This window comes from Glandiceps talaboti, chromosome 11 (genome assembly GCF_964340395.1).
Source record: "Glandiceps talaboti chromosome 11, keGlaTala1.1, whole genome shotgun sequence".
Lineage (NCBI taxonomy): Eukaryota > Metazoa > Hemichordata > Enteropneusta > Spengelidae > Glandiceps > Glandiceps talaboti.
Genome location: NC_135559.1, coordinates 20343830 through 20371691, shown reverse-complemented (window position 1 = coordinate 20371691; position 27862 = coordinate 20343830). Strand labels below are relative to the sequence as shown.

General features: G+C 33.8%; 1 protein-coding gene across 1 annotated transcript; it reads left to right on the top strand.

The window, feature by feature from the left end:
• Window positions 1-106: 106 nt before the first annotated feature.
• Window positions 107-27862, top strand: LOC144442826 (phospholipid scramblase 2-like). Its single transcript, XM_078132198.1, has 8 exons — window positions 107-202; window positions 17175-17222; window positions 19855-20175; window positions 20504-20581; window positions 21129-21258; window positions 21577-21751; window positions 22443-22604; window positions 24084-27862. The coding sequence occupies exons 2-8, from the start codon at window positions 17201-17203 to the stop codon at window positions 24144-24146; spliced, it is 951 nt and encodes a 316-aa protein (XP_077988324.1). The 5' UTR covers window positions 107-202; window positions 17175-17200; the 3' UTR covers window positions 24147-27862.

The window sequence follows — 27862 nt, the reverse complement described above, 5'->3', positions numbered from 1 at the left end:
ATTAAAGTGAAAAGATAAATTCGTTTCATTGAAGATAGTAGTTTTTAGATTTTTTCTGGAGGGTATAAGCAGTAGTTGGAATGTCAACAGCGCCATATTGACCTCCCTTTCACTGGGCGTTGTAGTAATCATTCAATTTGTAGTTGCAGTCCGACACGACACAGGTAACTATCGCGGTGTAGAAACTTGCAGTCCGATTTTGGTAAGAATCTTCTTCTTTTTTCTTCAAATTTGACTTAATTATGTAGAATTGCCGCTTAATCGTCAAAACAAATTGTATTGAAAGTGATAGTAATTTCACCAGCAAACATGCCTGAGAATGTAGTCTGCAACAAGGCTTCAAATCAGGAACATTTGAATAAAGCGATGTGATCATCGTGACGTGTGTCACGCGATGAAGTGTTCTCTCGGCAACAGGAGAGATGAATGTAGGAAGCATATAGTTTGATATGTACACAGTGTCTGCAAAAGGGAAAATATGTATTAAATTTCATATCTACGATCGCGTATTTCGTTTCGCGACTCACTTTTTACTTGCGCTTTATGTTGACACACTAAACAGAGTCTGTTTCAGGTGTCGCTAGCTAAATGTACCAGGAGCTAGGGTAAAGTAAAAAAGCAAATACAAACTAATCGATAGTGACATTGAAATTCAGGGCGTGCCAGTAGAAATCGGACAAGGTTAATAGATGAAAAGTACTGCTGTTGTATGACCATAATTTCTTCATTTTTTTAAATTTCGATTAACACCATGATATAGCACAGCAAGTATGTATATAATTATTACACGTATGTTTTCAGGACGTCTTTTATTATGCATCTCTCTATTTACATATAACGTTAGTCGTTAATTCAATTTGCGTCAGTCACTGAGTCAGGGTGTGATGAAACCGTGTTACACGTGTTAAAACACCATTTGTCATCTATCAGCAGACATATTTCAGCATACAAGTCAACATGGTCTCAGTTTCTTGGTTACACCACATACAACTTGTTGACTTTCTGTCTGGAGGGGTGGCACCATGGTTACATACAATTACAAACTACTCACATCATGTAATATTTCATACACATGTGTAGTTCTGGGTAATGGATATACTGTGCACCAAGGGAATAACAACACATCTTCAAATAACCATGGCATGATATGAAAGCAAGTGTCAGAGTTAAACAGCAGCTTTTGTGTTTCAACCTTTGGGGGGGGGGGGGGGGGGCTTACAAAAAATAAATATTATCATGACTACCTTCTTTAAATAGAGGTACTCACAAAGATTGAGACTCAGAGTCTTGTAAATACATTTTTTTGTGCTGCGACATCACAGTCACTTGTAAACTAATATTCCATTCCAGGATGGTGATATTCTAGTCTAGAATGATTATAATGATTATAATGCAATCAATGGATCTGAAAGAATGTGTTTTAAAGAAATCGCAAAGAGACTTGCTTTCATATCATGACATGGTTATTTGAAGATGTATTATAGGTATTTACGATATTCAAAAAGTACCGTTACCGGTGACTGTCTATTCCCTAACAGTCATCAGTAACGGTATTTTTTGAATATCGTAAATACTTACAATAACATCATTATTTTGTATTATGATCATCATAGACTAGAATATCACCATCCTGGAATGGAATATAAGTTCACAAGTGGCTGTGTAAAGTTTGTAAGCGTTGATGTAGATAAAGGCTGCTAGCTGGCAAAAACCAACTACTCTGCAATGTCTTGTTGCCAGATACTTTTTGAGGAATTACAATTCTTTGTTTCAATCACTTTAAATCTAAATATGGACACATTCATAATTCTTGCTCATAGTTACTCCCTAGGTATAAAATTAGCTTCCTGGTAAGGTTTTGATTATTTCAACACATCTTGTTTGTATCCTCCATTTAGTTGATGGGTATGTTCTTTTCTTAGAAACTGTGACCTGATACCATATTTATACTCCTTGAATGGATCTGAAAGAATGTGTTTTAAAGAAATCGCAAAGAGATTTGACTCGTTCATAGTCAACATTATATAAAAAATGCCTTCTATTTGAAAGAAATATTTGTCTTTTATTGCTGTAAAGGAATGAAATAATTAATTTTTATCTGCCATATAATGTATGATTGATTGCATCATATATCTATGTGTACATAATGAAATATTAGAGTATGGCCAATGAGATTACTGTTTTTATTAGGTGGGTAATTCAATAAAATTGACCTATGTTCCCTTATTTTAGTTTTTTGTTATTTTAAGGGTAGTGTATGGTAACGGTAAAATATTTTATTCTCCATCATTAAAACTGGTTTCATTTCCAGTGTAATGTTATTGTTAACTGCAGTGCTAAAGTAAAATCTAGCTAAGTTCTGGGCCCGTCATTAACCAGTGATTTTGCTAAGAATGGTAATATTAAGATAAAATCAACTCAAGCTCCCAGTCATTTTACCAGGGTTTACCACCAGTGTTGTTGAAAGGATAAGCTGATAAAATTTACCACAGTTTCTCAGTCATTTTACCAAAGTTCCCTATTTGTGTTTTTGGTACTGGTGGTACTGGTAAGTAAAATCTATGTGAGTTACCCAGTCATTTTACCAGAGTTCACTACCAGTATTTGTGTTAAAGCTAGTAAGTTGGTAAAATCTACCAAAGTTCCCGCTCACTAAACGTAGGTTCACCACCATTAATTTGTGAGAATCTTAAATATTATTAATAATAATATAATGTGAAATCTACCTAAGTTCCCTAGTCATTGAACCATAGTTACCTACACAGTAAGATGGTATTTAAAATCAACCAAAGTTCTCCCAAATCAACCAAAATATTAATATTGTGTATGGAAAAATATTTTTAGATACGTAAAATTTTACTTCTCTATGTACAAAGGGTGTAGAAACCTATTATGAAAACCATTTCCCCTTTTGATCATATCATTATTCACAAATACTAATAAACCCTTGAGAAGTAATCCTTGTTTGTGAAAAAGAAATCAGGAATTGTGTATTTATCATTTTTATTCCAACTTTCTCATGATGAATTCACAAGCAAGTGAGTAATTCGTGGAATTACATAATTTTAATTAGTGAAATGGTAAATATTAATTAATAGGTTGAATCTTAACTAAATAATTTACATGTACAAAGAGAATTTTTTAATTAGTTTGAATAAACTTAAAAGGGAATGATGTACATTGTATAGTATCACATACCTACATGAAAAGACTGTAAAACAGGAACCTAACAATAGACTGAAGAAAAGGACAGTATAATATCAGAGTATTATAGGATGGTCCTTTTCAATTTTGTTTCTCATGACTCAACCAACCATTACTGAAAGATCCAGGTGTTGCCTCTGTAATGCACTAGACTCTCAGTTCTCGGAGCTTCACATCACTAAAAGGGTTGTTTTGTATGTACTGATATCTACTGTGAGTACTGTGGACCCTAATCGGCTACTTAGGGCAAATCATTTGTTGATGTGTTGTTATTGCAGGGCTTCGCAATAACACATCACAGTAACATGTCAACAAATGATTATAACCCTATGTAGTCGATGAGGGCCCACAGTACAGGGATATTCTAGTACGATTATTCGGTAGATAATGGTACATACAAAACAGCTAATAGTGAAATAGTGATGCTCCCGAGGACTGGTGAGAGAATCTATAGTAATGCACTCTCTCAAACATTCAAATACAATGTTTTCATACTGACTACCGTAACTACATATATATATTATAATGGCTACTATGCTGTGATTGGATCCAACAACATTTTGGTGGCAAGAGGAATTAGTATAGTCTGTAGAGGTACTCTGTGATGGGGTGCCCTCACACGTCAGTCAACCCCTTGAGGTGGCCGGTAAGGGCTGAACAACACAGGGTATGTTACAGTCTAGAATTAATACAGTTGCCGTTCAGATGTGGGGTAGTGTACGGTCTGGACTTTTCAGACTAACCAACTGTATACTTGGATCATACCCCAAAAATTGAATAAAAATAATGCCCTCTGTGATCAGGTCAGATGAAGAGACAACATATTAATAATAATGAAATGACTCCACAGATATGTGTAGTGGCAAAAATGATCATTTATTGCCGAAATTAAGGATCTTTAAATTGATAGATCACATCCAAACAGTTCACAATTTTCATTTGACTTCAGTTAATTTTTAAGAAACGTACAGATCTTTATAATAACTGCTTCTAAAGCATAACCACAAGATGTTTTGCATTGTATCAGGCTGAGACAGAAGAAGCAGAAAAGTTACTTTGATATTATATAACACAGTTATAAATTACCTAACCAATAAACACCTATCCAAAGGTGGATTGACCGAGGATAAACTAATGCTTATACAAATGTAGTGTCTCATAACAAGCTGAGTCTTGTCATAGGAATTTCATTTAAAAATTGAAAGGAAATTTAATTATAAATTACATCCTTCAAAGGGTACATTTGTCTAAGCCTTTCCTACTAGTGCAAATTTTGTCATAAAAATTTAACGTTACTTAGCATAAATGCATTCTTATTGTACCAATGAAAACGTGTAAAGTAAAAACAACTGAAAAGATAGTCTAGTTCCAATACGACACAATTACAATTACTGTGATCATCTCCACTCAATCATGTATAGTGAAAGTCGTTCTTCCAGCTCAAAAATTTGTGCTACCCCCACTGGTCAAAGGGTAAATGACATGTCAGTAGTAATCATTACCATCACAAATTGACAGGCAGTTGCAATTGGTTAGTTCCTTAGACAATTGCTTAATTAACCGAACTCCACCGCTTCAGTCTGAAACTAAAATCACTTGGGGATGCGACAACATCATGTTTAAATATGAATGCAGTTGGGGTTAGCACAGACTTTTGTGTTAGAATAGGACTTTCCCTATATGCGAGTGGAAATGATCGTAATAATCATAACGTGTCATGAACTAGACTACTGAAAGAAATGATGTTAAAATGTTACACTAAATGTTGATGATTGTGGAGCGAAAGGAGAAAAAATTTATACACAAAATAATTGTTATAATTAAATAATGATGAAATTTTAATGTCTTAAGTACTACACTATGTCTTGATCAGTGTGCCCTGTAATGTTAGCCAAATTTTGTTGTTGTGAGTCAAAATGAGAAAAATTGGCATTTCTTGTGAGTCACCACATAGTAAGAGATAGGGGAACACCAAATTTTAGTGCGTCACTAGAAATTGTGTGCGTCAGTGGTGCGTCAAATTGGCATAGAGGGCACAGTGGTCTTTGATGCTCTTTACAGTGCTAAGAATGCAGTAGAACATAATAGTAGAAGACAAGGTAGAAAGCTAATATTATTGTATTTGTAATGTAGATGTTACTGTTGTAACTTGTTAGGTACTGTATTGTTTCCACTGGGGCAGCCTTATTCACTAGGAGTATAAGTTGTTAACCTGCACAATAGGTACTTGCATTAAAATTATAACCATTCATTTTATTCTCTAAAAAATAAAGAAAATATATTTGGCATGATAGCAAAATCTACCCATCCCCTCATTATCCTCCCCTTAAAAAATTGTTAGACAAGTTTTACAGTCATGATTACGCATTTCAGTGTGATTGAAATATTGAAATCATGGTTTTAAAATTGGGGGGGGGGGGGGGGGGGGGAGGTGTCACTAACACAGTTTAGCTGATTACTTTCACTATGTATAGTTAATTTACATACATGACAGTCACTTCCAGCAGACTTGTCTAGCTGTATTGTGTGGGTTATTGATTTACTTAGTATTTGCATCTTGTGACCCAAATCTGTTATAATAGTATCCATTGTGAGGCAGTTGTAAATACTTCTTATTGCACAGTCAATAAAAAGTACTTGACACAGCTTTTATCTTGGTTGCTTCATTTATTGACTTACCTTTGTTTATATGTGATCAGTAACAACACCTTGTTGCTATGTTCTAGGGTTATTTTTTAGCCCAGTAGGTAGCAATAAGGAGTCTGTTTACATGAGTTTTTATTTGATTATAAAACTTTTGACACCAGTCAAGAAGGCCACACAGGTGAGTAAGACCTATAAACATGGACCTCGTAGTCGTATGAGTTTTCTACAGATTTGGTATGCAGTGTAGGAGGATTGAGTTAGGTTTGGAGTTTGACAAGGCAACAAGAACATTAAAATAATATGAAATCTAGTAAGTCACCCCAGGGGTGAACAAATCATTTTGTGCACTGGTGGTCCCCAGTGCCTTAAATAACCCAGTGGTCCTGCTGAAAGAATAAGTGGTCCAAGGTCCCACTAATGTGAAACATTAAATCTTACCTATGAATCTGTATATTCAGACGACTTTTTAACACAGTTATTAACAGTAAGGTACTGCTCCGACGGACCAGACAAGGTAAAATTTGTGTGGTCCGCCCCAAAAAATCGCTAGGCCCGGACCCAGGACCAGTGGATTTGTTCATCCCTGCACCCTATACATTAAACCTTAGAGGAAAGCCTATGGACTTGATGATTGTATCAACCAGTGGCAGTGTAGTTTTAATATTGGTTATACCTACTTTGTGACCTTGATAAAATCACTGAGGTACATTTGTACTAGACTGAAACTCATCAGATAATAATTCATCCTCTTGATTGAATAATAGTGTAGTCGTATATGTATTTTGGTGGTGGATTTATTGTAACAAAAGTTTTGTTTCTTGTTGTTTTTTTCTGTGGAAATCAGTCCTGCTAACATAACATAACTTATATTTCTATAGTCAGCTGGGAAAATGTCAACAACTGTTGCACTGAATATGGCTGACTAACTGGAAGAGTTATTTACAAAATACTAAAAGTGTCTCAATTCTCCTTGTGCTGTCCACAAAGTTAAAGTGCATCTGACAATACTGTTATTCTACCAAATTTTTCATGCAGGAAAATTTATGTTTACAGGACAATGTGTTTTAAATGTAGTGTTGCTGGGAATATGTGATAGGGAAAGGTACTGTTTCTGACATTTGAATAGTGTGGACTGATTAATGACACAAAAAATACTATGTCAATATGGTACTTAGGTATGATACTGAAACTGAATACACATAGCACTTTAATGTGACACAATTTCTATCACAAATCACAAGGCGTGTAGTCACTTTAATTATCATAAAAGATCACAAGGAAAATGTGGAATCAGAGTCCAGAACCTTAAAAGTATTATTAATAATGTTTATGAAAATTAGAGTTGCCATTTATAATAGGTACAGGCTTCATACTTGTCTAATGACTTGTACTAAGTTCAAGGCATGCAGAGTCTCAGTGATGTAAGGCCAAAAAATGGGTATTTCATCTACAGTACAGATGTCCTATATTACTTTATTAGCAGAAGGGCCTGACCATGGGAGAGTGTGAGGGATCATGCAACAAAGTCTGAAAAACCAGTCACACAAAAATTGTCCCAAGTTTACTAGCTGTTGTACACCACATTTGACATTAATTAAAGAGCCACAATCTCTCAGTGGCTTTGTGGATATCTGTGGTTTCTTTTGTTTCAAGTTAAAATATGAAAAGCAGTTTTAAAAGCCCTCAATCATCACTACAAGGGTACTACTAGATGTCTTAGACTCCATAGAATCTTAGTGACAAGGCCTCTTGTACATGTATCTTTCTATCCTGAATGGATTGAATATTGGGAATAATTAATATTGATTGATCACTCCTTATGCACCCAAAGCTACAGTGTAGGTGTATTAGAAGTGATATGGAATGATGACATCATGATAAGTGTATTAGCATAATTATATGTATGACAATTAGTCATGGTTTAGAAGCCTGACAGGGCTATTAACAACATGTATCTTACAGTCAGACTAGCAGATACTCTGCATTACTTGTAAGTACCTTTCCAACAGATATCAAAATCATCTTCTACTGTTGTGATGATGCCAACAAAGTCCCTTGATAGCTGAGGAGAGATTGTGACAATAACATGTTATCATATTAATTACAGTTAAAGAAAAGCTAAGAGCCTATGAGCAGATATTGATCATTCAATTCCTAGTGAATTGTATTCAGTGTGTCAGGTACCTGCATGACTGAACTTAACTATTGGAACTAGTTGGAGAGAAGGTTCTCCACCCTTCAGTGAATAAAGAGTTACATGTATAAAGTCTTTATGATTTGAATCAACTTGGGACAAATAAGATTGTCAATAATGTACAAAGTTTCTTTCACTAGACCAGAATTTCTTCAGACTTTCTGATCAGAAAGTTAGTGTAATATAAAAGGATTTCAGCTGTAGTGTTCTTGAACCATAACAAATGGTACACATGTGAGAATGAGTCACTGACCAACTGAAGTCATCTAGTGATTGTTGTTACCTACTAGAACGTTACTATTTCAAGTAAGATATATGGAAACTTAACCCAAGGTCTGACCTCTGTCATGAATCTTTTCAGAGGAGGAATTGAAGCGGGTCTAGTTCCATTTCTGAAATGAGGAATGTTGACAGTTTCACTGAAAGTAACGGGTGTGTATACATAACTCAATTCCATATGAATTATAAAGGTTACTTAAATACAACCCTCCCCCATATTTTATCTCAGACAGAAAGCTTCCTCTTCATATCATAGTATTTGGGTACAATGATGTGTATGTGATACATTGATTAGATAAGATAAGATTACATTACATAACTTTATTACGACCGTATATACTGCATGGAAAATTGACAATTTTACTCTTGATGACTACTAAATTGGTTCTTTAGTAAATCACCGTATACGGTATAGAAAATTGACAATTTTACTCTTGATAACTACTAAATTGGTTCTCTTAAAGCACCAACAAATGGCAACACATTAAGTGCAATTGTAGTTACTACTATTTACCTGTACGTCTGCATTTGTGGTTACTATGTACCTGCACATTCATATTCATACATTTGCTAATTTGCTATACTCCCATGGAATCATTGATGGCTTTATTTTTCTGTTGTTGATATGCTAATTAGAGTTATAGAAATTACACCAAGCCTGTTTAATTATAAATCATGGTAAAAGTTTAATTATTGCGATATTCTTGAATTCCAAGATGTTATGTCTATCAGGAATAGCTATTGCCCATGTATGCGGTTCCACAACAATTTACATAGTGAGGTAAAACATAAATGACTTCCAAACTAGTTTCTTTTCAATATGACTCAATTTTGCATGCAGTAGGTAAGAAATTTAACTGTCTTACTTTGTTGGCAAAATTTCTAAGATAGCACATTCCCAGAATATTTATCAGAAATTAATAAATTTTGTTTCAGAAAATGTATAGAGATGGTATACCAATTTAGATGTGGATGTAACCATAGCAACCAACAAGTAACCTCATCTGCCATTTGTATAGAATTTTTTGTATAAACGAAACAATACTACAATAAAATTGCCCCAAGTGTAACTTCTTTTATTTTTTCCCATTTAACATTTTCAGATCCACACCAGTGTAATTAAAACAGTGATTTTCTTTAATGCTTTCAGTGCCTGAATTTTTTCATAATGACTATTTAAATGTTGTAGCCTTTCAATTTCCTATCAATAAATGTTACAGTGTTGCTATTCCGTTCAAAGGAAACAAATGTCAATGCAATTATGTTAACCAGTTACCATGTCACTTTAACTTATTCTGTTACAGTGGACATTTTGTAACTGAAAGTAGGTTAACTTGACTTAAACTCCTGCAACATTTCATGATAAAATTTCCCATTAATACTGCAAACTTTTTACAGGTCTTTAACCGTAGGAAAAACTTTTATTTATAACTGAGACATGTGTGATATATATTTCTTTGTTTATGTATTGAATTTGATATTCTTTGTGTTCATAAGTCAGAGGGCTGGATGTGGCTCTTTTTTTTTTTTGTAAATTTTATTTAAGTATTTATTTATAACAAGTACTGTATAATTTATTATGTCCACACAAGACACCATAATTAATAAACAATACCATAACATAACATAACATAACATAACATAACATATAATATAAAAGCACAACATGTAACTTTAAGGTCTCTGTCTGATGGTTAGTTAAGTTTCATTTTTGAAAAAAACTTAAAATTTCACTATAGTAAACAATTTTTAATAAAACCACATGTTGCATAAATATTCCAACTAATGGTATTAATGAAAATATTGAATCATAAGTATAGCAGTGGTAAGGTGTCATCACTTAGGGATTTGTATGAAATACATTTTGTGTAAAGATGTCATAATATGTTTGATATACCAATAAATTCAAAGAACCACCACAGTCTACTCTTAGTTTCAAAATGTCTCTGTGCCTTTCATATACCACGGTATCGTGGACTCATCTCAGCTCTGCTTCTTAAAACAATTGAGTGTATGCAATATTTTATATATTTACTTACATTTCCTAAAAATATAAAATGCTGACTTTTATTTGAAAATTGACGTCAGATTTAAATATTCAGTTTGGCCAATTCAAGCCTAGTATTATTTACTGATGGCCTAGTATAACAAAATGAAGACATAATTTATCAAAACATTGTGTCACACATCACCTAGTAACAAACTAGGTCACATAACCTACTGTGCATGTACTGTACTTTCTATATAAATCTATTGTATACATTGTGATATGCTATGTACTGTTCATACATAATAGCTTGAGATTATCAACCCACTCTGTTTTGCTCTGTTGCCATCAACAGTGGAAGTAGTTATTTTTCATGCTATTGAACACCAAACTCACCAAAGCTAAGGTCATGTCCTGAATTGATTTATTTCATGGTTGCCAGGGTGGTATTTTTCACATAAATTACTTGACAATATTAACTTTTATTAAGTGAAAACATTGACATGTTTCTTTCATGCAGTACAGAAAAATAACTTGCATACCTAATTTATAAATCCCATCTCCATAGCAACATACATAATGTTATTTTTTAATTGTTATCTCCAAAAGTTTGATACCTATAGGGATACCATTCAGTTATCAATGATGAGCATTCTAATGACACTTTGACCTTTGACCTTTACAAACATTTTCAAGGCGAAGAGAAACAAGAATGTACATTTAAAGATGACTAAATATTATTGCTAATTATATACTTTACCAGGCCAGCTATGGCATGTTGTTATGCAATAAAGATTGATTGATTGATTGATTGATTGATTGATTGATTGATTGATTGATTGATTGATTGATTGATAATGAAAACCCAACACTATACATTTGCATCCCTGGAAAGGCCAACAAACCATTACTGTGTTAAAATTGCCAAATTGCCAAAATGCTAATCATCTTACACAATACAACACACAAGTTGGGGGAGGGGGGGGGGGATATGTCTTCGACTGAAAGCTTGTTATTTATGATTGATCTATATTTGTAGGATATGGGAAATTAATATTTGATGCTTGATGTCTGGTAAGGGCTGAAGGCATATGACTAAAACAAGGGTGTGATCAGTTTACATACTATACCATACATTGTGTAGCTTTGAATCCCAGAGAATTAAGAAAATTCAAAGCCAGGGATAAATGTATAGCATCAAGACTTTTCGTTTATTGTATTAGACTTTTTCATGTAGTAATAATGTTTTTTTGTGTGTATATGTATATTTATATGTATATGTATATGCATATGTATATGTATGTGTGATATATATATTTTTTTTCTCCCAGTTATGTTTTCAGTCATCTTAGAAGTTAGATGACTGAACCCTCTTAATGTTTTCATTCACAATATACCATGTCGGGGATCAGGCTAGACTAGCTGTAAGCTATTTCTTGACTCCCCATTTACCCTTCTCTCTTTTGATTTTTTTGTTACCAATATTTTGTAATCAATTTTATACGCTTGGGTAAATAAACCACTAATACTTAAGAGTGAGAATGAAAGACTAAGTCACATGAATTGTAGTCTGTAATAAATATTTGGCAACGCTACAAATTTCTAACATAAACACAGCGTCATTTTGTACATATCATAATTCATCAAATGCTATCACATGATGCTGTCACAGCTACAGGTTACAAATATATATGACATTATTATTACTGTCAAACCATGTCAACAATAATTGATGAACTGAAACAAAAGAACATCACCTGTTTTGTTGAACAGTGTAATCATAGACTATACAACTAGTAGGGTCTATGCTATAATCTTCTTTCGGGGTAAAATAATCAAACACTATGCCTGCCCAATAAGAAAGGACAGTCAAAAAATATATATAAAATTTTAATATAATTATAATATATCTAAAGTATTACTGCAACAACTTTTTAGCACAACTGAACTGAGGTTCAGTAGTGCTATAGGGATCGCCCGGCGTCTGTCTGTCTGTCTGTCTGTGTGTGTGTGTGTGTGTGTGTGTGTGTGTGTGTGTGTGTGTGTGTGTGTGTGTGTGTGTGTGTGTGTGTGTGTGTATGTAAACAACTTAAAGTCAAAAACCACTGAACCGATTGCCATGATATTTGGTGGGTCCATTACCTTGGGTGTCTAGTTGGGAAATTGTTCAAATCAAAATGATCGCATCACAGGTGTGTGATTTGGGTCAGAAAATGTGATTTTTGGTCAAAAAACTTAAACTCAGAAACTACTGGGCAGATTGGTGCGAAATTTGGTGGGAACATTCTTAAGGGGGTAGAAAGTAAGATTTGTTCATGACATGATGATTCCATCAGTGATATGCAAATTAGGGCTAAAAATGTGTCTTTTTGGTTGAAAATCTATAATTCCAAAACTACTGAGCAGATTGGGCTGAAATTTAATGGGAATGCATCTAGGGATGTATGGATGAAGAAATATTAAGCATACAATGATTCCATGAGTGATATGCAAATTAGGTGTAAAAATGTTCATTTTTGGTCAAAAACTTATATCTCAAATAGTACTTGGTCACCGAGTCTGAAACTTGGTGAGATGTTTCAGAAAGTGTTATTCTGCACAGTTTCTTCAAAACATTTTGACAAAATTGGCCCTAGTGACCATGACCACGCCCTTAGCAACAACCAAATGGCAGTATATTTTGGTCAAATAACAACATCATCTGGTAGGCCATTGAGTAAACATTCAAAAAATGTATGCAAATACCCTAGCAACCATAACCACGCCCATAGCAACAGCCAAACGGTTGTGTATTTCACAAAGATAACAACAGTGATTGATAGAAAATTGAATAAACATTCAAAAAATGTAATGCAAATGTGCCTAGCAACAAGACCGTGCCCATAGCAACAGCCAAATGATCACATATATTGCGAAGATAACGGGGATTAATAGACAATTGAATAAACATTCAAAAAATATATGTAAATATGCCTAGCAACAAGACCACGCCCATGGCAACAGCCAAATGATCATGTATATTGCAAAGATAATATCAGGAATTCATCCACAAGTGAACAAAAACATACAAAAATGTATGCACATATATCTAACAACATGACCACGCCATAGCAACAGCCAAATGATAGCATATATTGTAAAGATAGCAACATGGTTGGATAGTCATTCACCAAATGAACACTTATTGTTAGCATGGACTACCATATGGATAAACATTTTTAAAAACTGCAGTTGTGCTACAACGCCATTGGCGGTATATTTTCCCTTTTCCTTCTCTTCATTGTCTTTGACTAAATATTTTTTTTCTGTTTACAAATGTAACCATATTGTAATTTATGCATACATGATGTGATTCTAGTAATCAGTAATTTTGAAAGTTGGCTGAAAAAGTGAAAGAATAACACTACAGAATTTTGATATGAAGGAATAGTCAAAGAGAGAATAATACTGCAACAACTTTTTCCACCCTCTTTAAGTCTTTTCCCTCTCTCTTGCCATTTTGTGTTCATCTAAGCAGTTCTTTACCCTCGACAATGCCACCATGATATATAGAGTACATTAGTGGTAAGTCTGTGTGTGGAAAGTATATAATGGAGTATTCTTTAAGACTAGGCCAATCAAAGAGTAGCCATATAGTAATAGGCCTTGGAAGCTATTATGTATATACGTACACACAGGCTGGTATTGAGTCAAGATTGAATGTACAATAGCTCTCAATGTATATTTAGGTATGTTTACTTGACAACAGCTTGCAATACAAAAGGTATCTTCTTATGAACTGAGTTGTAGCTGGGCAGCGCACCAGACATTTTTATCAGGAGGTAAGATTGTTATATCTACATATCTTGTCAGAATTGCTACCACTCCAGGATTGTTTTGAGTAATTATATTCTAAAGGTAACTGAACATTTCACTAAATTTTGATGTCATTGATGTACACAGTACAGGAGGTAAGATTGTCATAACTACTGAAATACAACAAACAGCTGATTTCGCTGTGTTTCCAAAGACCTGTTGTCATTTAGAATTCAGTAAATAGGTGAATGAGAAAATTTGCATTTTGATTGTACATGTACGTGGAGGTATACAATGTAGGTTGACCCAATCTTTGGCCATCCCAGGAAAGAAATGTTCTCTTACAAGTTGCTGCATTACTACAAATGTAAGATATGTATCGGAAGGTCATATCACTGGTCATGTTTTCTTACAAATTTGATAACATATAAAATCGTTTTTCGTTTTTTCTTCCTTTGCTTTGTCTTGTCCCCATTGATTTGAATCATAGTCAGATTATTGGATCGCTATTATTCAAATCAAATTTAACTCGATGTTTCCATCGTAATATGTGAAGTCTTTGAATGATTCACATACTGTGGTAAGAGAAAACAGAAATAGGACATCTCTTGCTTTAATTATTGTTGTCTGTGATAATGAGGAAATAACTGTTGTACCTGAAAATACATTATTGCACTGCTAAGTGATGACAACGCTTCACTTTCATACTATGTGTAATGTTCCAGTAGTGTATTGATACCTACATACCTGTATATACAATGTATATATGAGTTTTCATTATTATGACATGATTCAAATTATATTTTTGATATTTCCTTATCTATTCATGCAAAGACGTAGAAACTTGCCAGAAGCTGGTTAAAACAACCGACTGTCAGCAATAGATTTCCAGTTATGAAAATGGATATTATATTTTTTGAAACTTACTCTTCAAAAATTTCTTGATGATGTAAACAGTCCTCCAGCAGTTGGTTAAAGGATTGTGTTGTATTCACTTTATTTCTGTATATTATTTTTGTATGCTTTACCATTCTTGCTATGGCATGTTGTAATGCAATAAAGATTGATTGATTTAAATTGGCCCCCAAAACTAAAATTTATGGTAAAATATTTTAGTGTTTTGGTTGGCTGTTGCTATCCAACAATTACTCACTAGCAGCAACAGACGTAAAATAACTAAGTCGTAAACAGTGTGTAACTTCTTTGAACGTAGTTTTGTTTAGTGTGTAGTATGACGTTTGCCATGTTTTGTTTAGTGTGTAGTATGACGTTACATTTCCAAAGGAGTACGTATACACCTAGGATTGGTTTCGTCATACTTGAATACATATTCTGACATAGACTAGTAACACTGAAGGTAAAGAAACAAAACCTATAGTGATTTAACGTGATTGCCATGGTTGTACATTAACCATAGCAAGGTGGAAGAATGCCTCAAAGGCTCATATAATCCCTCGTAGTGTTCATGTACTGGTCCAGTCTAATTTTAAAGTCCACAATAGTCTTGGCTTGGATGATGTGCTCTGGTAAACTGTTGAGATATGACACGCTGAGAGAAGAAATATTTCCTAGTATCCAGTGTAACTGTAGATTTAACAATATCATGTTAACCCTATGGAATGCACAATTTGATAACTTAAAGATACATTGCGTTGTTTATTTTGTCATATGCTCAATTTGATGAGATATTATGTAGTTTTATATTGCCATTTGATAGGCCATGTGATGTACGATCATTCCATCATATTTATGTGTAAAGATAATTGTCTCCATATTATAAAATTAATCAGTTATGAATAATATCTACATTGTTCCAAGTGAAAGATACTTGTTTAAGTTTCCTGTAACTAGAGTGATAGGATGAGGATTGGGTATTTATTTTGGATTTTTTAATTTATAAAACAATTTCATCATGGCTTCCTACTTGAAAAAACAATGTGAAACAACATTGATTATTCTGTGTTTGTAACTCAGTAAATTGCAAAGAGCCATGAAATGTGTAAAAAGTGCGTTATTGTACGCACAATAACAAAGATTTTACACATCTATTAATCTTTTGCAATTTATTGAGTTACAAACAAGGACTTGGCATAATATTATTTCACATTGTTTTTCAAGTAGGCAACCATAATAAAATTGTTTAATTTATAAATAAAAAATCCAAAATAAATACCCAATCCTTATCCATATGACCATTTTGAACATTTTAGCCATTATTTTCACCATCTGACTATGTACAGCTAAACCACTTCATGGGGTCAGTGTACCATAATACCATAATCTCTATTTTTGTTGATTGCTTACAAATAGTACCATGTAAATATTAATAATACATATTAATTTGATAAAGGCCTGAAAGTTGTTCAAGGGTCAGTAAATTTAATTTAATCACCACATCATAGAAACTAGAGTTGAAATTAACATAATTAAAAGTTCTTTTCAGTTTCGTAATGGGAAAGCTATGTAAGACTATTTTGTTGTCTGATCAATAAACCTAATGGGTATGAAAGAGTATCCATGGATAATATTGATCTACAAGTCGTTTGTTTGATGTGTATTATAATCAAGTCAATAAATATCTTTTGTTACTAGTTCCCTTTGTGTACTCAGGAAATGATTGCTTTGACAAATCATAATAAATTTAGTGGTGAATATTATCTTAGTTGTTAAGTATCAGGGTGTAAGTTCATTTCAGGAATCAGTGACTATATGTGTATACGTAGTCACTTTATTATACATATATACCAGAAACTCTAGCTCTGTTCCCATTTATGGTGTGTCTATAAAATGCAATGTACAAATTGCCAGCTGTTTAATTAGTGATTGGTACATTTTTTGTTGAACTTCAGGATAATTCTCTTGTCTGCATGAAGTCTTTATTGTACTGGATGTGACCCAACTTTGCAGTGTACTTTTACTTATTTGGAAAGTACATTTACTGTTCATCTTAAAAAGTATACATGTATTTGAATTAATTCTAGATGATAGTCCTGGTATTTCCAAACATTACAGAGTCTATGTGAACACATTTCAATTTATAATCTATGATTTTCTTTTATTTTCACACAGATATTACAATATTGTAAACTGCAGCCATGGCAGATCCAAACCAACCAGGTAAGGCAATGCACTGGTTTTGTGTTTATATCAACACATGTAGAATAGTTTAATAATAATAGTTGTGTCTTTTTAGTATATACATATAGTCCATCCATTGTAGACGGTACAAATACGGATGATACTAGAGACAGTAAAATATAATAGCTACTTTTAAATGGTAATTTAGAAACGAATGCGATGTTTTGATTTGTCTACTGCAGACCTTGATCACGTAATAATTTGATTATTTCTGAGCATTAATGCCCTGCCGATAACTCATTTAACACATAGTATGTGTCAATTTTATAATAGATTAGTAGATTTGGGTTTTTTTATTATTATTACTACTTCATTAATTTTAACTCTTTAAATATTACATAACTTTAAATTTCTTTTATTTTACTTATTTCATCTGTGCTTTGTAACCTTTAGTAATTTCTCTGGGAATTATTTTATGTGCGAATAAATACTTTATCTACTAGGGAGTCTAGCCATATTACTCTCCCTTTCCTAAGCTATCTTCAGACCCCCTAGCTTGCATACAAATGTGTACATGTTTTGAACAGTGGATGTATAATGGTGAACTTCTTGTCACTATGGACATGCCAGAAACAAAGTATTAATAGAACTAAACTCTACAAATACTACATGTATGTACTCATTTGATGTGTTCAAATCAATACTGTGGAGGGGAAGTTTTATTTACCATCAAACAATAGATTTGCTTATGTCAACATTGCACATATGTACCTTTGTCTGCTAATGGCTCCCTCATCTATAATTACATACTTGTCACATGTTAAACAGTCATATTGTGGGTACAAAGATGGTATGTCTACACAGTCACCTGTGAGCTAATATTCTATTCCAGGGGATTGCACTGGAAAATACTATCGTATTTTTCGGTTTAAGCACCGGTGGTGGTATTTTTTGAATATCGTAAATACCTAATAACATCATTATTTTGTATTGTAATCATCATAGAATAGATATCAGTCACCCTGGAATAGAATATTAGCTCACAAGTGACTGTGAGTGCCTAGTACTAGCATAGCTGTTAGAGAGTGACCTCTATGGCACAGGCACTCGAATCAATCTGTATGATTTTGAAAAAAAATGTATAGTAAATAAGACGTGTGAAGGTATGCGAGCCGTATTCACCATTTGAACTGCTGACCCCCGATTACACCCTCATTAGCATAACGCTGGACATCCTGGATTACAACATTTCATCACAAAAAATGTTATATAAAGTAAGAATTCTAACAAATGAATAGCTAAAAGGTACTAACCAATAACTTGTCATCGCTGCATCTGTTGCATTAGAAATGATATCTATTTCGATTTCAAATCATATGGCTGGCTGCGCTGTTGTCCAATCAGAAGCCACAAGTGTTTGCTAATAAGGGTGTAATTGGAGTCAGCAGTTCAAATCGGAAATACGTCTCGCTGTACCTTCGTACCTTATGTACTATACATTTTTTTACAGATTGATTCTTAGTATAGTGCCTGTGGTCTATGGTGTGAGTCATCACCACAATCTTGTCATGATATAGCCATGTGATCAACATGATTACATCAACACTTCCTAAGAAATATCTTGAATTCTTTTTAAGAATACAAAAACTGCTGGAATGTCTGACTCACTCTTACCTGGAAAGTGCAATTCAAAGTGAAAGACGGGGTCAAAGGTCAATGCATAATTAACTTCCACATGTTCATGCATTAAAGTGGCACAAGCTTATAAAGCTTTTACTTACGTGAAAATACGTGCATGAAATATCTCAATTAAACTATAAGTTATAATATTATTAATGTCAATGCATGGCTTCTATGTGTTAAATTTGTCTTCTGCCATTGTTAGAACTATTTATTACCAGGAATAGATTTTTTGATAATATAAAAAAATATGTCATCAACTCGTTTACATATGTAATATCTTAATACCAGGTTTTGAGTTCAAATGATACATACCGTGATACATATGCGTCAGTAAGTAGAATATTACAAGTGACTTTTAAAATATGCCATGCAAATCTTGCCCCAAAACATATAAACTCGGCTTGTGCCCCTCTAACTCTAAATAAAATAAACAAAAACTGGATTGCTATCATTGTATCAATACAGATTAAATAATCCATTCTTTTGATTCTATGTATGTCTTTGTCATTCTGTGCAATCTGTTTATTAGTGATAGGTTTTCATCTTTTTTTGACCAATTTCCGAGTCTTAGTAGAGAGACACAGTGAGAAACTTATAGGTCTCAGTATGTTTTATCAATACTGCTTAGATTTGACACCAGAACCAGAAACAGATACATTTTAGTTAACATAGAAAATGTACAAGGATCCTGGGAAATCTGGAAAGTATAAGTAACAAGCACACATACACACACACAAACAAACACACACACACAATTGTGTTTTTTTGCATAATTGTAAGCAGTACAATGTATGTACGACACATACATACTTCCCATTACCTGCATTCTGATTATTATTATTACATAATATATCATATGTCTGCTGTGTAGAATTTGTTTGCTGCAGCATCGGTTATCTTTAATGCTTTGCACTGTCTATATAGAGATCAGAAAGAATGCACCTAAAAGGGATGGCATGAATAATATTAATTTCTGTCGAATACACAGGTTATGGTCAACCACCACCACCAGGCCAGCAAGGGTATGGCCAACCACCACCACCAGGACAACAAGGTTATGGCCAACCACCACCACCACCAGGTCAGCAAGGTTACGGCCAACCACCACCTCAAGGGTATGGTCAACCACCACCCCAGGGATATACTCAGCCTGGACAGCCAGCCTATGGACAGCCCCAACCTGCTCCAGGCCCAGGTGGAGCACAGTGGATGCAAGCTCCACAACCTCCACCTAACTGTCCTCCTGGGTTAGAATACATGACTCAGATTGATCAGCTATTAGTCCACCAACAAGTAGAGCTCTTGGAAGGTTAGTCTTATCCTTTTATTGTAGTAGTCACCTAAAAACTATCCTCAGACTACCAAATATACCAATGTATAGAAATAGTGCCCTCTATAGACACATTGGAGCAATGGTATGAATAACTCAAAGATGTCAATGATGTTTGACAAAACTATAGTGTGAACAGTGTCATGTTTGAAGATAATCTGAAGCAAGCATATGTGTGTAAATTCTTTTACATGTATGTTGTCAACAGCAGGGGTTGCCCATTGTAGAATGAATATTAATTTTATGTCATCTTTTTCTGGCATTTACTGGTTATTATAGTGTCTAATTTTGTGTCTCCCTTTTCCAGCTTTCACTGGATTTGAAACCAACAACAAGTATAGCATTAAGAATAGTATGGGACAGAGAGTTTACTTTGCTGCTGAAGGTAGGTATATCTGTAAAGGCTTTGTCAGTGTATATGCAGTTGCTGAGTCTTTGTGGTGTAAAAAAACAAGTGTAAAATCTCTGATATTGAAATACATAATTAACGTGAAAAAAGACAACCTAAAATTTATGTAATTCAATATCAACCTAACATCTGGTGTATAATGCTATAATATTACACACACAGACATACACACACACACACACACACACACACACACACACACACACACACACACACACACACACACACACACACAAACCAACCAACCCCAAGTGAATATATGTACAATGTCTACTAATGGTGTTTTAGCATATTCAGTGAATATTTTGTTGGTTGTCTAATTGAAAAAATATCACACTCCAGTTACACCTAGTGTAGCTTTCAAGACTAAGAAATTGAAAACTTAGCAAAAAAACAAAACAATCATAGTGTTATCAAACTGTAAGTTGAAGTAAAACTAGTCTAGTAACTGTAAAAAGTTAAATTTCAAATGCAAAACTTTGATATTATTTAACTAGAATGTTTATAATGAACTTGATTTCAGACACTGATTGTTGTACAAGGCAGTGTTGTGGATCAGCTCGTCCTTTTGATATGAAGATCTTGGATAACTCACAAAGAGAAGTAATCCATCTGCACAGACCTCTTAGATGTTCCAGTTGCTGGTACCCATGGTGAGTGAGTCATAACAAATATTCTGAAATACAAATAAACTACAGATAACCTTGCACAGTTCCTGTCTTGATTTCTAGATTTTTCCTTTGTAAATCTCTCTCTCTTCTCCCCTCAACTCGTCCTCTCCTCTCCTCTCTCACTCACTCTCTCTCTCTCTCTCTCTAGATACACAAATACAGTCCATGCCCAATAAGCATAATATTGGATTAAAATACAAATAAAATGTATTGAATAGAAAAGATTGTACAAATCAACAACTATACAATACTTGCAGTTATGACTATCATTAAAGTTCCAAGTGTTCTTTTGCTGTACAGCTGTCTACAGGAACTAGAAGTGCAGTCACCTCCAGGAACCACAGTTGGGTATGTTAAACAGGCATGGAGTGTCATCTTGCCTAAGTTCTACATCCAGAATGCCAACAGAGATACTCAACTTGTGATTGAAGGACCATTCTGTACATGGAATCTGTGTGGTGATGTCGAATTCCAGGTATTTGTGATTAAAGTCTTACTAAATCACCAGTTGTAATCTGTACACTTATCTTGGTGGGAACATTCTTAGGGATGTTTAGATTAAGAATTGTTCATGACATGATGAGCCCATCAGTAATATGCAAATTAGGTTAACAAATGCATCTTTTTGGTCAGAAATGTTTAATTCCAAAACTACTTAGCGACAGGGAAATGGTTATGTATGTGTATATTACAAAGATAACAACTGGGATGGGTAGGCAAGTGAATAAAGATTTGAAAAATGTATGCAAATATGCCTAGCAACAAGACCATGCCCATAGCAACAATGAAATGGTGACAACAGTACAATTACGTTGTATATAAACTTTTTTTTAAAATTAGTCCGAACTCTTGAAAACCCTTCGGGTTGAGTTTTGTTGAGACCATCGAGTTCTGATTTGCATTTTTTTAAAAACACCACAAAGTATACAGTAGTGCTACAATGCCCTATCATATGCATAATTGTGTATAGCATGTCTGCAAGCTGCATCTGAGTGACTTGCTACACTTGTGTACTATAACTATCAGTGCACTTATTCCTGGCATAACATGTGTAGTAGAATTCTGGATTTTAAGCTCATTTCCAACTAGATAGATGATAAATTGAAAGACAAATCAAATTAAAACAGACAGACAGTTCACTCATCAAATCCATTCTTTTCAAACAGGTATTGTCAGCTGATGGATCTACCCAGGTTGGCAAGATTTCCAAGCAGTGGTCTGGACTTGGCAAGGAATTGTTTACAGATGCTGATAACTTTGGAATTACATTCCCAATGGATCTGGATGTCAGCATCAAGGCTGTCATGCTGGGTGCCTGCTTCCTTATTGTAAGTCCATTTACAACAACGGTAGACACACTTTCAACAAGATAAGTCAGACACAAACTAAAGCTATCATTGTGGCATGTTATAGGTTGCATACATGGATGATAGCAGTGCCTTAGTTTGCAGATATTATCACCATGTAATCAAGATAGTGTAAGCACTGGATCCCAGAAAATGTACACTAGGAGAATCACTGTTAAGTGATAGGGCACATGCATACATCAGAGAAGTGTACACTGCATGTGGCTTCCATAGTTGATGGTACAGTTAAAAAATGGTAATTCCAAAGTAGAGTTATGCAAACTCACAATCAGGGAGTCCACAACGCTACTGTGAATGTGAATGTCATCAACAGCTGATAGATTGCTATTATGTGTCACAATACCAGTGTTAGTTTGTGTCTGTGTTAAAGTTGTTGAAAGTACTTCTGCCATTATATCAAAATTTATAGTGACGTTTTTATACACTTTGCAGCTGAGTGAATGTACACATAAGTTTGTCAGTGTTCTTATAAGACAATATTTATTATGATGAGTAAAGGCAGCCATACAAATAGTTTGTAATTATGGTGTTTAGTGCCTATCAGCCAGCACATAGAGAAGACTGCTAAGGACCAAGCAACATGACTTATATTACAGTGTTACTGTATGCAGTGATTTGTACAAACAACACCCACAGTTCCACTCATACACATAATGTGACTTTACAAGATGTGGTATGAAAAATGTACATTTCCTATGACAATCGGATTTACTTTCAACATTTTTCATTATACCATATGGGATTTACTTTTAAAACAAAAAATTTGGAATATATACTGTGGTCGTTCTACGTCACAACAACTCATGCCTATGTCATGACAACGCGTGTCTACATCACTAGTTCTGCTGTGTTCGAAATATTAGTCAAAACATTCAAAATTGTGGGGTTTTCTTTTATATTGCTAGTACTGGTATAATAATTTGGAAAATACTTGTGACCTAAGGATTGTCACTAAGTACAACCCACAATAGGTCACTTGTATTTTCCATGGCTGAATGAATAAAAATATTGGAGAATAACATCTAATTATGATCATCAAAACTGTTTTGTCATCAAGACTTTATCTCTATCAGTGACCACTGAGTGCTTATTCCCATCAGTATAAAACATCTCTCATGCATATCCACTGTGCAACCATGAATATATTATTTCTACTGATTCCCATCGTGCAATGGCTCACAGCAAAGAAATTTTACAAAAGTCACGAATCAACTTGATGTTTCTCTGAAATTTGCAAGTATTTGTAGGTGATGTAAAATCATGAAATGACTCTCCAGAACCCATAGTTTATAAAAATGACTTTGTTTTCTGGAATAGCATTCCCCTTCAATGAAACCACAGTAAAATAAATTTGATAGTGCTGTGTTGTGTTATGTTGTGTTGTGTTGTGTTGTGTTGTGTTGTAGTACTTACTATTATGTTGTTATTCTTTGTTTACAGGATTTCATGTTCTTTGAGAAGAGTGGCAACAAGGATGACCAACATACTGGAGGAATGTGGTAGTCAGATAGCAATCACATCAAATATTGTACATACCAAAATATTAGTCTAGTGGATCTTGTCAAATTACATTCTTTGTTGGCACAGTAGAACCAATGTAACTATGTAGAACCTGAACATTTTCACTCATAAAGACTATTTACTGTAAACCAAAAACTGAAAAAATAAGGCACCATTAAATGTCTTCTTGTACATAAACCCAATGCACCAGGCACAGAATTCAGAAAAAAAAAATTGTTTTAGGAACTAATTACAAAATTTTCTACACGAAAATATCTAGGTTTGCAGCAGTATTCAGAAGCTTATTTCATTCCATGAATAGCGCCCTCTTGTGGCAAAGTAGTTGTGTTTATCTGTTATTAAAATTGTGTTACAGAGTAAAACAAGTAGAATGTAATCTCTATCAGAAATCGATCAGTTATACCCATCTTTGAACAGCGCCCTCTAGTGGTCGATCAGAATATACCTAGCAATGTATTGATCCTTTGAAATCAATTCATTGTGAAAGTGAGTTTTATCACTGTAAAATTGTCATCATATAGTGATGAAATGTTACCCTTCATCACAAATAAACTGTTGTATATGATATAAATCAGTGTTTTAAGGATACTTGTAAATTTCAGGTAGAGAGAAACATTTATCATCACAATGTTGTTATTTCTTTAGAATGATACACAGTATTTCTAGAGAGAGTGAAAAAAATTAGACATCTCAACTTAGATTATATTAGCATGAATATATTATTGTATCAGTCTTTACCAGCAACAAATACAAAAAAAATATTTCATCAGTGTTTGTAGAACAAAAAGACAATATAAAGGCATTTCAACAATCACTAAACGCTTTGAGAAACCCCCACTGGGATCAGATATCAAATGAAATAAAACTTTAACTTGGTTTTTATAAAAAATTAAAAATTTGAAGTGTTATGAAAGTAGTTGTAATTTTCAATTGAATATTAATAGATATTTGACAGTAGAATATCTTAAATTCTTGTTTAGTTTTCTAACTTCACATCTATTTTTATTTCCAAAAAAAATATATCAATACACAGATTTTTTGTAGATATTATTAGAATTATTATTAGTATTTGACAGTTTAGTGCTCAAATTTCATGTCATCTGTAATTTCTACATTATTTTTTTTGTAGATTTTTCATAGATGCTGTCTCTCTATTGCCCCTTATAAAAATGACATGTTAAAGAAATTTATTTTGTGTAGATTAATTATCATATTTGTGCCATATTTTTGTGATTTTTTAAAAGTAATTGTACTAATATATTACAACTGGTGAAAAAACATTGTTGCATTTGTTTGAATGAAGTGTAAGAGAAGTTTTCATGCAAAGACAAATGAAGTAAAAACAAGAAAAAGAACTGATACTAAAACAAGGGTGGGTGCCTCTGGTATAGATCGTGATGTGATGTTCTCATGATCTGTTTCTTTTTATCTGTTGAAGTTAGTCATGTTGTAAAATAAACTATCAGTTAAGAGACTTCACAGTAGCATTCACACTCAATTGTTATTAGGAATCCCATTACATGTACTTTGATAAGTTACTAATACTAATTTACATTGTATGTCTTCGCCTGAACCTTGTCTCATTCCTGATTGCCACCAGCAAGCAAACATACCGGTGTTATTTTGCTAGTTGTATAATGCTTAGACATAATTTCATATAATCTGTATGATATGTGTCATGTGACCCTATCAGTTACCCATACAAAGAGAATGTATAAGGACTAAATGACCTGATATGTCAGTTTGTATTCTAGTTAGTAATTGTTACAATATAGGATGGACTTGATTGTGTGACCCGGTCATCACCGTTTTACGTCGCCATGTGCTTCGGATAGTTCGGCTGACAGATCCAATCAAGTGCCGGCTGACAGTGTTCACTTATTCAAATATGATAATTACTATCCAAGGTTTTTGAAATGTGACATATCTCCTGATAGATAAACTTGCACAGCTACTCTAAAATTATATTTCAAATCTTAGCATCATCTTAGCAAGTACGTTATTTTGCTAATTTACGTACATATAACAGAAATGTAAACTTTCAGATTCCATATATCTCTCCGGCACCCCAAAATTCGTCGGGTTATTCGGTTATCCCCAACAGAATGCGTGTGCACCACCTCCGTATCAAACAAGTATATAAAAAAATGAACCGGTGTACACGTGATGAACCGGGGAGTCAATCAAGTCCACCCATTGTACAATGATGTGAAATTTTGTGTGTTTTCAAAGTCATATTCCGACACTCAGCAATCTGAATTTACATGTTTAAAAAAAGACATCGTTTTTTTACAAGTTTGACCAGTTGGTCTCAATGAATGTAGCAGTGTTCAGTGTGAGATGTTCATGTTTCCAAAGTCGTATTTCGACAATTAGCAATTGAAATTGTTACCCAGAGTGTAAAAAGTCGATTACAATATAGTAATTTTCAAATCAGGTGTTACTGTAATACTTGTTTTTTTTAGTGTTTTCCAGTGATTACATTATAAAAATCAGTAACTATTTCGTACAAATGAAGGCGAAATGTTCTTTTGTCACTAAATTTGGAATTTTATGCACCAGCACTCATCAGAAGGATAATTTCAAACTTTGTGAAACTTGCAGATAATAGTAGATATTTTGGCATCCAAAATTGATTCATAGTTGGTTTGCTATATGTCTGTTGGGAAAGTTTGGTGTCATGGATATTGGCCATGTTTAGAGTGTTTCTTGACTACTAGTATCTCATTGTCAACAAATATATTAGTGATGACGCAAACACATTCATGAATACCGTTCATCAATCACGCTTGTAAAGTGTAGTAAACTTCCACATTCCTCTAGTATAGCAGTGCTGTTATTACTATAGGGACTCACGACCCTGTTACCAGGGTGAGAAATTTGCACACATTCACTTTCATCCATTATTTGAGAAAACGGGTAAAATTTACCTACTTGTTGTCCTACAGATTCATATTAAATAGCATCCTTATTTACCTATACATCAAACAGTTTAAACAGTGAGTCGGATAAATGTGATATACTGTAGTATAAATGTGTTACTAACTTTCATTTTATAAGGAGACTGCGCAATTCTAGACATTGTAAACTTTTAACTGCTTCAGAGGCTTTTTTGAAAACTTTTATAATATTGAGGCTTATATACAGGTGATCACAAATATACAGGGTGTTTTGATTATTATTAGTATTATTATTATGTATACACAGTTCATGTTTTCATTACTTATTTACACTGCTCCATTCAATTAGTTGATATGTATTAAAGACTGAATTTGATCTTGTTCATTGCTTTTCTGAATGCCCAATTTGAATTTGTATATTTTCTTAACTGAAAAGGAAGTCACGATCTTTGCTACAACCGAAGTATTTGACCTCTATCGTGGCCAATGCCTTTTGAATGTGTATATAGATTTTCCAAAATGTCTCTTGCAGTATAAATAACCAAATAGCCATCCTTTTATGGCCTACAATGTGCATAAGATGATGGGATATGATCATTCTCAATCTACAAATGCCTTCAACATGCAAGTCGATGATGTCACTTCCTGTGTTGTCATGCAAAAATGCTATTGAGAAGTTGTTTGGTGTTCGTTCTATCCAGGGTTTCATTCTTTAAAAATGTTCATACCCTGTAGAAATGTTATTGTTTGCCAACCTATCAAAAACTTGATCTGAATAAAAGCTGTTGTTTTCTTTGA